The following is a 15,423-nucleotide window of genomic DNA, read 5'->3' as shown; positions in this document are numbered from 1 at the left end:
TTAATTGGGTTTGGTTTCGTTCTTTGGTATTGAGTTTTTAAATTCATTTTGGATATTAACCTTATCAGATGTGTCACTGACAAATATCTTCTCCCCTTCAGTTGGATGCCTTTTTGGTTTATTGATGGTTTCCTTTGCTGAGAAAAACTTTTTAGTTTGATGTAATCCAATGTTTATTTTTTTCTCTTACTTCCCTTGCCCGAGGGGATATATCAATAAAAATATTACTAAGGGTAATGTCTGCAAATTTACTTCCTATATTTTCTTCTAGTTTTATGGTTTCAGATCTTACATTTAAGTCTTTAACGCATTTTGAATTTATTCTTGCATAGAGCATAAGGAGGTGGTCCAGCTTTATTTTTTTGCATGTGTCTGTCCCGATTTCCCAGCACTATTTATTCAATAGATTGTCATTACCCCGAAGTAAATTCTTGCATCCATTGTTGTAGATTAAATGACCATATAGATATGGATTTATTTCTGGGCTTTCTATTCTATTCCATTGACCTGTGTCTGTTTTTATGCCAGTACCATGCTGTTTTGATTACTATAGCCTTATAGTATGATTTGATGTCAGGTATCGTGATACCTCCCACTTTGTTCTTATTTCTCAAGATTGCCGAGGATATCCGGGGTCTTTTATGGTTCCATATAAATTTTAGGACTATATGTAATATTTCTGTGAAAAATGTCCTTGGTAGTTTGATAGGGAATTGCATTGAATCTATATATTGCCTTAGGCAGTATGGACATTTTAACTATATTAATTCTTCCTCTCCATCAGAATGGTATGTGTTTCCATTTATTTGTATCTTCTTTAATTTCTCTTCAGTATCTTATAATTTTCTGAGTACAGGTCTTTTACTTCTTTGGTCAAATTTATTCCTAAGTATTTTATAGTTTTTTAAACAATTGTAAATGGGACTGTTTTTTTATTTTCTCCTTCTGATAGTTTATTGGTGTAGGCAAATGCAACTGATTTCTGAATACTAATTTTGTATCCTGCTACTTCACTAAATTTATTGATCAGTTCTAAAAGTTTTTTTGTGGTCTTTGGGGTTCACTATATATATATCATGTCATCTGCATATGACAATTTTACTTCCTCCTTTCTGATTTGGATGCCTTTTATTTTTTCTTGTCTGATGCTGTAGCTAGAATTTCCACAACTATGTTGAACAAAAGTGGAGAAATTGGGCAACCTTGTCTTGTTCCTGATCTTAAGGGAAATGGTTTTAGCTTTTCCCCATTGAGTATGATGTTAGCTGTGGGTTTATCATATATGACCTTTATTATGTTGAGATATGATCCCTCTATTCCCACTTTGCTAAGAGTTATCATAAATGGCTGCTGGATTTTGTCAAATGCTTTTTCTGCATCTATTGATATGACCATATGATTTTTATTTTTCATTTTGTTAATGTGGTGTACCACATTAATTGATTTGTGGATATTGAACCAATCTTGTGGTATGGGATTTCTTTTTGTAAAGATGAAAATATTCTAAAATTAGATTGTAGTGATAGTTGTCCAGTTCTATGACCATACTAAAACCATTAAATTAAACACTTTAAGTGGATAAATTTTATGGCATGTAAATTTTATCTCAAAAAAGATATTTTTTAAATGTCAAAGTTAATTGGCTTCAGCCTATTATATTACATTAATTGGACTCTTCTGGGAATTTAATAGGAATTAAATAATTTAATCCTTAAAATATCTAATATAAGTATTATTCTTACACCCATTTTGCAAGTGAGTGAACTGAGGCTCAGATAAGTTAAATAAATTATCCAGTCATTGAGAGTAAATTGCAGAGCCATCATTTGAACCCAAAGCCTACCTGACTCGAGCCTGAGAGCTCCCCACAGGTAGGTCTGCCATTCTATTCTGTTGTCACTTTTCAAGGGTTTAAGGGTATAGAGCTTTGGGGCCAGACACAATGGTAAGAGACTGGGTGCCTGCCCACAAGATGCTCACAGCCTGGGAGGAGGCAGATACGATTACAGGAAATGGTTAAGATGTGCTGTCGTAAGTCTAACTGATAAAGATGGGCACCTGCTCACGCTGCTATGGAAGCACCAGATCAAGGACCATTCTGGCCGTCCGTGGATGTGTGAATGTGTACTAGCACTTATATTGGATTGGGAGGGTGACCCCCAAAACCTGTTCCTCCCCCACTTACTGCCAACTCACCTCATCTACTGAGCTGCTAAGACTCCTTGGGATTCATCCTAACTTCTCCCTCTTCATCCCATATTTAATCCACCGGTCAGTTCTACCCATTTGGCTGCCAAGCTGCATTTGGGTCCTGTCTACTTGCCCTACCCCACCCCCACCCGGGTGACCCAGCCTAGTGCAAGCCACCGTCACATCTCACCTGGACTGTGGACAAGCCACCATCACATCTTGCATGGGAAAACCCTGGGAAGGAGCTTCACCCTACTGTGTGATCACCCTGACTAAATCCCATTCTCACTGCTGTGGATTTTAGCAGGTATGAGTGCGCTAACTGGGGTGTAAGGGGGGAAATGAACAGAAATATCCCAAGGCTGCTGACCTAAAAGGACCCTAAGGACCCACTTGCCTAAAAGGACCCAATTGATGGCGGCATCTACACAGACAACCACAAAGGCTGGTCACTTGCTGGGAGGCAGAAAGGTGAAGGGATCCCTAGATAGGATATCAAGGGATAACTAAGGGAACTGGGGTGGAGAGGGGAAACGGAACGTTGTACAACAAGGAATTTGCCTGGCCTTGGTCCCTGGCTCCTGGGAGGAAGCCTCCATATCTTTGGAATTTCCTAAGAGATAGCAGTGTCTTTGTAATTCATGATGGGCTCTGATAGTTTGTGCGGTGGTCTCAGGATGGGGGCTGGCCATGTCAGAAGACCAACCACGTGATTATAGAGGATAGGGGCTTTCAAATGAGGGGGGGCTGGGTGAGTTCCCCAGTGATCGGTGGCCAGTGATCTAATAAATCATGCCTACATGATGAAACCCCAATAAAAACTGCAGACACCAAAGCTTAAATGATCTCCTTGGTAGGTAATACACGGAGGGTGATATATCCTGACTCCCCAAGTAGAGTCATGTTTGGGACCCTCCGGGACCTCAACCCACGTGTCTCTTCTTTTGGCGGGCCCTGACTTGTATCCTTCTATTGCTGTAATACAGCTGTAATCATAAGTGCAGCACGTTTTCCTGAGTTCTGGGAGGCATTTTAATGAATTATCAAGCCTGAGGGGGTAGTGGAAACCCCTGAATTTGCAGCTGGTTGGTGATGCAGTTCAGGACCTGCTACTCCAGGATATAGCACCTTGGCATATTGATTATTTTAAGCTGAAAAAATCTGAGAAAAAGGCAGAAGCAGTAAGGTCACTCTGACCTTACCTCCTCGCCCCTTTCCAGTGAAACAGATCATAAACCCTCAGGTTAGAGGTGCCTTTCCTACACCCCAGGAAAGGAGCATCCTCTTCGACTGAAGACAAGGGGACACCAAGAAGAATCTGAATCCTAACACACGGCCTTGCTGTTTCTTCCAGTTTAGTACAATTACTTCACACCCGTTACCCTCTCATATTCCTCCACAACTGTTCACTCTTCATCAAACCCAGCAGAAAAATACACTGTCATTTTGGGTCTTCATTTCCTTATGAAGACACCCATGTTTTGTAAAACTTCTATGCTTTTAAAAACATTTACATGCTTTTGTGGGGTAGGGATAAACTTTCCTCTACTCAAGGTTCTTCTTGCTGGTCTAATAATCAAATAGACCTGAGACAAATTAACAAGAGAAACTAACCAATACATACATATGTATGGGAATCCCACATGCACGAGAGATTCAGAAATAGAAAGGGAAAACGGGTATATAAGATATCCTGAGCTAGGGATGAGGTAAGGTGACTGTGGCTACAGAAGGTCACTGCCAGATGATAAGAAGAGGAGACTTTCTGTAAATAGAAGTTTGCCCTGCCCTACCGATAAGTCAAAAGTTATCTCTGATAATCTCTCATGGGCAAGGCCTCTAATTCAAATTCTAGGTAGTTGGGGGTGGGGCAGAAGTTTATCTTGAGCCTGAGGCTAAAGTTCCTTCAGCTCAAAGCAACCTGCATATCACAGAGGCACACCTTGGAGTGACACGTTCTGGAACCCCCCACTTTCCTCCTGGTGATCTGTTTAATTTTCAGACCCAGCCAGGAACCCTAAGAGGGCTGAGAAAAACCTTTGCCTCCCCTACACTAGTCAGAAATGTGGGTGGCTGGGAAGCTGAGCTTGTAGCTGGTGTCTGGAGAGGAGTCTTATGCAGGACTGTGCCCCTAACATTGGGAAGTCTGGCCTAAATCTGGGGAGTTTGTGTCAGAATTACACTGCACCGAGCCAGTACTTTTCACCCCACTGGGGGAAATGGTGTCTGCATCCACGTGGCATACTCTGCACAAGCAGACAGAAGGCCGTTTTCTGCATCCTACTAGGCACTCTGGCTAAACATAGCTGACAGCACCAAGGGCAGCATATTGAGAAAACTTGGGGGGGTGTTTCGGAGTGTCTCTGTCCTACTTAAAACAGCCCTCCACTGCTCTGACCCTAGGAACCCAGGGATACTCTCAACACTCACTTCTAAGTGTGCTCTCTGGTGGGAACTAGCAGGCTGCCCGGTCCTATTTCTACCCACCTTCATCTATCCCATCATCGTTGGAGGGTAAGGAGAGTGAAGCTGGTGTGCAGGAAGGGTTAAAGAGGGAAGTGCACTGTCAAAGAAGGGTTTAGAGTGAAACAGAGCAGGCTTAGTGACTACCTGGATTTTGAGACAGGTGTGAGAGGAGTAGTCCCCAAGCAATAGTGACACCACTTAACTAAGGCAGGGATAGGAGAGGACCAGGTCTAGAGACAAAAGATGATGAGCAGTTTGGCTATGACTCCAAGGACTGGACAGAGAACTGCCAGGGGGCAATGGACCACAGGCAGACGGATACAAGGTCAAGGGCTCCTGGGAGAGATCAAGGTTAGAGAGACATTTACAAGGCATCAGCGTTACAGGCAAAGGTCTCCAAAGTTGATCCAGCTCTGCAGCCAGGTCACTAGCGTGAAGAGTAAGTAGCACGCAAAGACGGAGCACCAAGGCTGGAGCCCCTCAAGGAGCCTGGAAGGAAATCCGAGCAAGTGAGGAGCCCAGAGCAGGAGACAGCTTGTTAAATTTAAAGACAAGGTACCGTATAAGGACAGAGAAAGAGCTTTCCCAGCTCAGGTTGGACGTGCCTGGCCTGGAAATAACCTACATGGTCACCAGCAGCCCAGGAGCTGACTAGGCAGTGTGCTGCTCCCACCCCCACCCCAGGGGGGTACTGCGGGGGCAGCCTGCCCTGCAGCCTCCTAAGGAAAAACACAATTAGCACGTCCTAGAGGTACACAGGCAACATTTGGGGGAGAGCTAAAAATAAAAGCCCCAGATGGGCAAGAACACTGTTTTTTATTATAAGCCTTTCAGTTCTTGTTTTGAAAAACTCATGTGCGTGTAGAACTTTAATGGAAAAAATGCAAAATCATTTTCTTATACTAATTATATGACTTCACCCTAAATCTAACCTTTTCACTGGTTCTAACCAGTATTTCATTTGAGGCACGTTCCAGCCTCCCTCCCTGTGTAATCCCAGCTCCCCAGCCCGCACCAGCCTGGGGTAAAAGTTCCCTCTTATTATTTTCAATGATTAAAGCTGCCATACTCAGCAAGACCAAGAACACAGACAGGAAAAAGAAGAGGGTCCTCATGCCCCACCCCTGCTCCCCCACCGTGGCACATTTCTGCAGAAGCAGAGGGTCTGCCCAGACTACAGAGGGCATACTGCTGCCTGGTCCCTTTGGGCTGGCTCCCTGGGTGCCTGGAGTGTCTCCACTCACAAGACCAGGGGTCCTTTTCATTTGTCTCCCTAAATCGAAGTCAATCGTCAATATTTTCTAAGTGTCACATGCTTATGCCTTTATCTTGAGAAGCGTGGTTTACTAGAAATAGAAACAACAGCCAAGATATTTAAGTCTTACACACACAAATACGATCTCATCTGTGCTTTGGAAGTTAAATCCATCACACATGGTAACAGGGATCATGGAAACAGGGACAGGGTTTATAAAGCTGTGTTATCAGCACACAGAGCACAGAAAGGCCACTCTTGGGGTTTTCCCCAACTGCGGTCCCTCAAACTTTCCTTAGCTCAGACCCGAGTCAAGTACATGTATTAGCTGCAAGATTGTACTGTTGCAAGAAACAAGATGGGAGCCAGCAGGACAACTGGGCAGGAAGACCAGGATCATTTCCATCTGTAGGGCCATCTCCTTCCTGAGACCCAAGGGCAGGAGGCTTGCTTCCAAAACAAAGCTTTCAAACATGGCAACGCCCTCACAACCACACACTAACAGATTAACCAAAGCTAGCCCCTAGTCTAGAAAGGACAGACACTACATGCAGTTTAAATGCCAACTACTGATCAGAACTTTCAAAATAGCACCTTCCCCAAACTTCTACACCATTCTTTAACCACAGATTGCCAGCACGTAGCCTACAGACCAAATCCAACCTGCGAACATGATTGGCTTGGCTGCCGAAGTGATTTTTAAAAATATTGATTTAGTTAGTAATATACTGGGAGATTTCACACAAATATCTGGATTACCTGACTCCGAAAAAAATTAGAGAATCTGTTCCCACACAGTGACACCAGCTGGAGCTAACAAGTGCCCTCTTTAGACAGTGTGTGTGCCCCTCACCATGGCCTCACGTCCTGCCTGCGTCACTCGGGCATGTTATCTGCCTGCCACTGAGATCTGCTTTCCTTGCTGTCAAACACCGCATTGCAGGCTCGACCACGAGGGCAGCAGGGCTCCCATGCTGTAGCTGGAGGGAATCCCTGCATCCCAGGACAGGCGTGTCAGAAATCAGAGACGAGACAAATGGAGAAGCAGCTTGCTCATGAACTCCGCAGCTCCATGAGGACAGAAACCAACTGCTTCTGAAGTTCTCTGTAAGGTAGATAACCATCATGTTCTTTGCAACCACAGGAATCTTCCGGGTAGGTCAAGAACTTTATTGTTGGATGAAAACAGTTCTTGCTCACAGAATTTGTGCCGTAGTTCTCTTTTTCCGATTATTGACCCCCTCTGCCTAGTCCTGGGCGCTCTTCCATCCTGGCAAGGAGACCCTGAAGCCGAGAAACTTCCCCCAGGCTTTTCCAGAGTGTGGCCCAAATATCAGGAAATAGACTTTAGTCTCCAGTATAAGCCCTCGAGCAGCTGGGTTTCTTCAACTTAACACACTTGGCTCTTCTGGAGTCTGTCCCGAGGAGAAGTTAGCAGAGTCCCCTCAACAAAGCGAAGAATTCGGGGGCTACACTGCCCAACAGTCTTCACTGTGCTCCCAGATGCCCGGCTTCGTGGTCCCGGTTTTGATCCTGACTTGGCATCTTTAAGCCCAGACGGCTCAGGGAACGTACAAAGTAACGAGGAAGCTTGCAGACCAAGCTGAGCTCCTCCTTCCTGGAGCCCAGGGCGGGCAGGATCAGCTGGCGGGCATGCAGGTGAAGGGGGATGTGGCGAGCCTTCGACTGTGGCAGCCCCAGCTTCTTCAGGGTGCCAACAGACAGCTTCTGTACAAAGACAAGACGGCCTCTTGAGAGCAAGGCCAACAACAGTTCACCCTCGACCGGTATGCAGGTCAGAAGACTTGCACTTACAGGGACCCAACACTAACATCCCCGGAAGACGCAGTAAGGGTAGGCTGCTTCAGAGGCACGTCTAGGAAGGGTTCAGGACCCAGGCAAGAGAAATCCACCCCACCCGGGAAGCTCTATCGGCCAATTCTCTGGCCTTTCAAGGGAATGGGCTGGAACTTCAACGGACAAAAAGGTTGTATGTTAACTGTAATTAAAAAAACAAAAAAATAATTTTAAAAAAAAGTGTCCACCATGGCCCTTCAGCAGTAGCACGAAAGCTGCTTTCAGCCTTCAGAAAGCCTCCTCCCCCTGCCCACAGCCTCCTATCAAATTCTGAGACTAAACAAATGACGCAGGAAGGTTTTGCTAAGAGATCCTGCAGCTCCACGAGGACAGGCCCTAACGGCTCCTGAATTTCTCCATAAGCTGCATAACTAGTGTGGGGCCGCGTCTGAAGACCGTTAGTACATCTTGCTGTGACTCACTTCAGGGCTTTCACAGGGGGAAAGCGTAAGTTCTGCCCCTTCGTCGGCTGCATGTGGGGTCAAACCCGTATTACCTGGGGGGCCAGTCTGTTCCAGTCTGAGTACTTGTGATCCCCAAGGATGGGGCAATCCAACCCAAAGGACAGGTGGACTCGAAGCTGATGTTTTATTCCTTCCAAACAAAAGACAGAAAACTTATGAGTGGCGACAGAAATGGTGCCACGGCGGTATCTGCTTCCAATCGTACTAAACCAAAGCACAGTAAATTGGCAAAGCCCCAAGTACAATCAAGTATGAAGAATAACACAACAAACTGTAAGCTAGTAGGAAATCAACATTGTAAATACTGTCACACCTGCATTTCCCCTCCCCCCAGTTCCCTCCTTCCATCACAGATAACCGTTGTCATCAACGGGTGCCTATCACTGCTATGCTGGTTTATTTTTAAAAAGAATTTTATTACATAACACTAAACAGTAGTTTTACATTTATCTTTTATTGTGGCAAACTATACATAACATAAAATTTGTCACATTAACTGTTTTTAAGTCAGTGGCAGTCAGTACACTCATACTGATGTGCAGCCATCACCTCCATCCATCTCCGGAACTTCGGCGTCACCTCAAACTGAAACTGTCCCCATTAAACACTCATTCCCCATTCCCTCCTCCCCCCAGTCCCTGGTAACAAGTGTTCTAAGTGTTTTCTGTCTCTATGAAGATGACTACTCTAGGTATCTCATATAAATGGAACCAGACAATATCCGTCCTTTAGCGTTTGGCTTATATTTCACTCAGCATAATGTCCTCAGATTCACCCCTGTTGCAGCATGTGTCAGCATTTCCTTCCTTTTTAAGGCTGAATAATATTCCATTGTACGGATAGACCAAATTTTGTTTACCCATTCACCTGTCCATGAACATCTGGGATGTTTTCAGCCTTTGGCTATTGTAAGTAATGCTGTAATGAACATTGGTGTACAAGTATCTTTTCAAATCCCTGTTTTCAATTCTTTGGGGTACATACCCAGGAGTAGAATTGCTGGATCATATGGTAATTCTATGCTATGCTTAATTTTTTGAGGAACCACTTGGCAAACTTTTAAATAAATGTAAGCAAGCTGTTTATGTTCTTTTGTTACCTACTGTTTTTAACAATCATCCCGATTGGATTTCCCAGCCTCAGAGTAGCACCAGAAGCACACTCTCTAACCAGGCAGCTACAATCCCAGCCTCCACAATACCAGCTGCTCAGAGGGTACAGCCCAGTCCAAGGCCGAAGACGAAGCTCAGCAACACTGGGGTGGCCTCCCACTGCAGAACGGGGGCACCCCCCCACCGCAGAACAGGGGCACGCTCCCACTGCAGAACAGGGGCACCCCCACTACAGAACGGGGGCACCCTCCCACTGCAGAACGGGGACACCCCCCCCCACTACAGAACGGGGGCACCTTCCCACTGCACAACGGGGACACTCCCCCACGGCAGAACGGGGGCACCCTCCCACTGCACAACAGGGACACCCTCCCACTGCAGAACGGGGACACCCCCCCACTACAGAACGGGGGCACCCTCCCACTGCAGAACAGGGGCACCCCCCCACAGAACGGGGGCACCCCCCACTACAGAACGGGGGCACCCCCCCACCACAGAACAGGGGCACCCTCACCAGTAACAGGCTGGAGCTCCAAGAGGGCAGAGGAGACAGTGCTGCTTAGCACCCGGTACTGAGTCACAGCCACGTGCGCGTTCCGGCTCGTCCGTACCCTCACCATTTTCCCATTGTCCATGCGGTAGCTCGGGGACAGTGCCATCTAAAGCCAAAGAAACCAATGTATGATTGTAAAGGAAGAGAAGAAAACCCGCGCCTCCGGGAGGCGGCCCACCCACCTTATGGTGCGGCTGCTGGCCTTGCGCCTCCTTCTCAGTGATGGGGACATCCACGACGCCTGCCGAGGGTACTGGGACGTGCACAGTGATGGCCCTGGGGTGACACACAGACCCTTGCTTAGGCCACAAAAGTGAGAGAGGCACTCCTCAGATTTGGCTACTGAGAGGTTTTAACAGTGGACTTTCTGCACTACTGTGATCAGTTCTTAAGATCGGAGGGTCCCCAATGATCTCCTGGTATAATGCTTAACCTGAGAGCTTCACACTATCCTTATAAACACACCTTTTTTACTCCTAAAATACATGCTAATTGTAGAATATTTGGGGAAAAACAGAAAAAAAATTGTATGACTAAAATGGTCTTTCATTGCAGCCTTTCAAAATGAGTAAACATAGTTTAAAATAAAATTAGGGTAATTTGGTTTTGTATCCTGTTTTTCTTTTTTAAATAATGAAAGATGGTAAGTTCTGACTGAATATAAAATGAATGAAAAAAAAATAAAGAATGAACTGAATGAAAAATTCACAAGACCTCTCCTGCCCTATTTGCCAGGTAGATAAAACAGAGAGGAATTGTACTCAGAGAAGTCACAGGAACCACAACTCAGTGACTCGTTCCAAATCACTTTTGTTGGCGTCTTGTCGTCATGTCACAGACAGGGAGAAGACTATTTAATCTGTCCTACGTTCAAGCCTTTTCCAGGTCAACCACGGAGGAGTCTTCCTGGATACTTGGTGGCCTACCACAGAATCACTGAACAAGGGATCAAAAGCCCAGTCAGAGATAACATTTCACATCCTGGACACCCCACTTCAGGTTGGGAGCAGTTTGGGCTGCTATCTGATATATTTGATCACACTTAAACTGAGCTATAACTGGAAGATCACCTTCCTCATGACCTAACACTATTGCGCAAAAATGTTCAGTCAGTGAATATTCACTGAATGTAAACAGGCACCAATTTAGATAGGTCCTAGTTCTGTCGATGAACAATACAAAAAATCCCTGCTCTGAAGGAATTCAGAGTCTAGTAAGAAGATTCAAACAAATAACTATAATACAAGCTGCTATCATAGCAAGTCAGCAAAAGCTAATCAGTTCGTACTACTATGTCCCACTTGTAACTTCCACTTTCTGCACCTGGTATTTAGAGCATCAGTAACTAGGTCCCAGCCTACCTTCCAGCTCTAGCTGCCACCATCCACCACTCTGAGCTGGACTGTACGTCTCACTCCTTCGTGCATGCCATTCCTACAATCTAGAACACGCCATCTTGTCAATCAAATCCTATTCATTCATCAAGACCCAATTAATTGATTTCAACTCCGCCTGATATGGAGAATGGTGACCGACTCTGAACTTCCATGGACAATTTTCACAAATAATATAACACTTTTTTATAGACTTACATTTTGATTACTTGTATACCTAATAATGTCTCGGTTTCCACCTTTCAGCTTTTACTATGAGCTAGGTACTGTGTTAAACACTTCACGTCCATTGTGTTACCCAAAATACAAAAAGAATACTTACAAATCAAATAGAAAATAATAAACAACCCAACAGAAAATGCGCAAAAGAAATAAATAGTTTGTTCACAGAAAGGAAAACTCAAAACAGCCAATAAACATGAAAAACAATCAACATGAAATCGAACAAATAGGGAAATTGAAAAAATATAATTGTTCTGTTTACTCATCCGAGTGGCAAATCTTTTAAAAAGGCATTAGTCAGGCATAAGAGGCAGGCACTCACCACTGCTAGTGGCAATAAAAACTGACATAACCACTTTAGAGAGCAATCTGGGTAGCAAGTATTCAAAATTGAAATGTGTGTACCCTTCAATCAGCAATTCCATGTCTACGAATTTGCCCTAAAGATATACTCACATATGTTTTGCAATAGGTCTTGAAAAATGGGAAATTACCTAAACATCTGCCAACAAGGAAATTATGACATATCCACACAATGGAAGACTATAGAGTCATTAGAAATAACCGGACCATCAGCTCTAATGTGTCTTTTGGAGCAAAAATTAACAGACGACTCGATATTATATGGTATTGTATTATATTATACCCGGTATTTATTATAGCATATTATATTATATTATACTATATTATATTATACTATGTTATATTATATTATATTATATTATATTATATTATACCCAGTCTTATATTAAAATAAGACCAGGTCTTATATTAATTTTTGCTCCAAAAGACTCATTAGAGCTGATGGTCTGGCTAGGTCTTATTTTCGGGGAAACACAGTGGCTCTCAATGTACAACACAGAATGATACACTGCCCAAGTGAAAAAAGCAGGATGCAAAGCAGTGCAAACATGCTGCCACACAATAACACGCTTCTACATGCTCTGGAATCTTATACAAGACACTAGTGATAGCGATCGCCTCTGGGGAAGGAAAACTGAGCAGATGGGGGACAGGAGTAGGCTTCATTGATGCTCATGTCTCTTTCTTCTATTAAAAAAGCCGAGGTAAACCTATATGCACTAACATGGAAATATCCTCAAGACAGTTAACTGGGAAAAGAAAGTACAATGTACGTAGTACAATGTGATATATACATTGGTATATATACGTATGTGTGTGTATTATATATACTAGGTATGTACATAAGTATGTTGAGTAAGGACCAGAGGAATAAAAACCAAACTACCCTAAGGGAAGGGATAAAAATGACAGCGGGTGGATTCTCCAGGAGTTTTTTGCTTTATCTTCATTGTTTGACTATTTACCACAGAAATGAAATCACGTTATCACTTGTATAATTAACATGCAATGAGTTTATGTATAGCCATAGTTAGGAACCACTATTCTATCAGACTCTAATATTCTAAGCACTAAATCTGTTTCCTGTGCCTTTTCTATGCCCACAGGTCCTACCTAGTACAGTGCTTTCGATTAATAGGAGTTGCTGCTATTTGAATGGACGCATGGACCAAAGGGATGACTTCACTTCTACCACCTCTACCACTGTCAGCAGACTTCATACCAGTACTTCTTTGTCACCTGACGGGTTCTAAACAATTCTTGGACTTGATGTGCCATGTCTTTTTCCCGAGCCAACACCATTACACCTGTGGTTTCCTTGTCTAGCCGGTGGCACAGATGCAGGGGCTCTGCCTTGTGGCCATGAAGCATCTTTGCCAAGATAGGCAGTACATCACTGATGCAGAGCTGGACCCCAGGGCCGCCTAAGAAAGGAAAAGACAGAAATTTGAGAAGCGAGGAAAAGATCCCAACAACACTCCACTTGGGAAAAAAGGCCTTACTGGATTAGTCAATGCTTTCTAGAGCCTTATTATTGAAGTGTGGTCCAGGCTAGCAATATCTGTAGGCCCAGGGAGCTTTCTAGAAAGGGATCTCAGGCTCCCAACCCAAGCTATTAATCAAAATCTACATTTTAACAGGATGTCCAAATGACTCACATACATATTAAAGTTTAAGAAGCACTGGCCTAGTGCACGCGGCTTTCTCCTCATATACATGTACCTATATATACAAACATATATAATCTATCACATTAATGCAAAAGTAATTGTGATTTTAAAAAAATTGCAAAAACCGCAACTACTTTTGCATTAATCCAATACTTATGTACATATACTCACACTAAAATCAGCAAACAAAACGAGGAGGTCTGATATTTCACTATATAAACAAAGGCTTGAGCATTTGTTAAGCAAACCCTAGTGAGAAATGGAAGCTTATGAGGCCCTCCTGAGGCATTACAGAAGAACTAAGAAGCTTTGGGGTGATATATTCCTAGGTTTTACCCTATGTACTCTAACTAGCCACTGACCTAGGATAGGTTACTTAATCTTTCTAACTTTCTTCTCGTCTATAAAATGTAAGTATCTGTATTATAATTATTCTCATGGGCAATGGGAAGGCAAGAAGCTATTTTGAGAATCGAAAGAAAAAAATATCCAGAAAAAGTACTTTGCAATGTCTGATTTAATGTCTTGTCTTTATGCACAACCTTCTCAAAACCTACCCAAAAAGCATTCTTCTAGCTAAAATATGCCTTTTCCCCCAGCAAAACCCTTTCCACAAATACTTTTTTTTCTATCTTTCCTGACTCACTCCAGGTGTCTCTGACAATTACATTCAACATTTATTCAAAAATATTTAAGTGTCCATTAAGTTCGAGGCACCCTTGGGTTTTGCTGGGTATATTCCACCACCTCCCCCCACACACACGCACGTGTGTATTTTTTTCTTATATGCTATTTCCTCTTTTCCAGTTTTGATGGAAAATAACCTGAAGACAAGAACCAAACAGCTTTTGTTATCTCTCTATAGCAATCTCTGTGGAGGTCTGCACACAGCGTATTCCATAAATCACTGCTGACTGCCAGATGTTTGGAAAGTGGGGACTGTCTTGTTTATTTCTGTGTCTTCCGTAGTGCCTTCTATAGGGTAGTATTCCACAAAAGTTTAATTATTTTGAACGCAAGGCTTCCAACGACCCCACAAGTGATGTGTCAGAGTTGCCCCTAGTTGTAGCAGAAGGCAGCAGCGGCCTCCCTGCCTTCCCCACGTGTTCCTTACCATGCACCGGGACACCGTAAGGCTTATTGATTACCACAAGGTCGCTGTCCTGGTGGACAATTCCTCGGCTCAGTGCCTTAGCGAGCACGTTAGGGTGGACTCGCTGTAGCTGCTGTGTAAATCGCACTAGTTCTTGCACTCTCTGCTGGACAGGGTTTGTGGGCACCTACAGGGAGAGAAAGAGCAATGGGAAATCCGAGGCGGGGAAGACCTTCAATAAGTCTGGGTGAGAATCTGGGCAGGGAAATCACTGTCTCTTCATTAGATACGAGCATTTCCCGGCTCATTTGAGAGCGGGGTGCTTAGCACCCAGCCCGACAGGAGCAAAGACCCAACCCACCGGAAGACACCGTAACCTGCTGACCGCTCCCTCGGCTTTCGCCCCATTCTTCCCCCACGGTGCTCCGCGTTTACATGCATTCTCTCAGAGGACCCTCCCCTCCCACCCCGCGTCTGGGAAACCACTGAGCGCACAGCACTGCGTCTTGGGAGCTACAGTCCTTCCTCCTGGACTCACCTGCACCTTCTTCGTCTTTTGTTCCTGTTTCTGGACTCGGAGCCTCTCCGCTAATTGCTGGGCATCCAGGGGCCTAGAGGCAGCAGCGGCGGAACAAAATGGCTTTGAGACGGTAGTGAGGGGTGTCCCCATACGCTGCCGGGCAACCTGGACCCAGAGGCACGGAGCCCTGCAGCTGGGCGCCGCCATCTTGCCGAGATGGGTGGGGCGAGCCGAGACCACATGATTAGAGAGGAGGATTGGGCG

The 15,423-nt window shown here is 44.4% G+C and overlaps 1 protein-coding gene across 3 annotated transcripts; it reads right to left on the bottom strand.

Annotated features, from left to right (window-relative positions):
• Positions 1-5,434: 5,434 nt before the first annotated feature.
• RPUSD4 (RNA pseudouridine synthase D4) lies at positions 5,435-15,405 on the bottom strand. Of its 3 annotated transcripts, XM_019710528.3 has the most exons (7): positions 15,178-15,403; positions 14,661-14,826; positions 13,099-13,300; positions 10,080-10,173; positions 9,859-10,003; positions 8,265-8,362; positions 5,435-7,639 (listed from the first exon to the last, which is right to left on the bottom strand). In XM_019710528.3, exons 1-7 carry the CDS (start codon positions 15,364-15,366, stop codon positions 7,400-7,402), a joined length of 1,134 nt encoding a protein of 377 aa, XP_019566087.3. In that variant the 5' UTR covers positions 15,367-15,403; the 3' UTR covers positions 5,435-7,399. The 3 variants fall into 3 exon arrangements, with proteins under 3 accessions (XP_019566087.3, XP_088656970.1, XP_074177382.2); XM_088800844.1 differs by lacking the exon at positions 10,080-10,173 and having other exon boundaries at positions 13,116-13,300; positions 15,178-15,405; XM_074321281.2 differs by lacking the exon at positions 10,080-10,173 and having other exon boundaries at positions 13,184-13,300; positions 15,178-15,405.
• Between the last annotated feature and the right edge of the window lie 18 nt (positions 15,406-15,423).

This window comes from Rhinolophus sinicus, chromosome 9, assembly GCF_057876585.1.
Source record: "Rhinolophus sinicus isolate RSI-liver-muscle chromosome 9, RSI-T2T, whole genome shotgun sequence".
NCBI lineage: Eukaryota > Metazoa > Chordata > Mammalia > Chiroptera > Rhinolophidae > Rhinolophus > Rhinolophus sinicus.
Note: the sequence above shows the minus strand (reverse complement) of the source record. Positions and strands in the feature narration are given on the sequence as shown.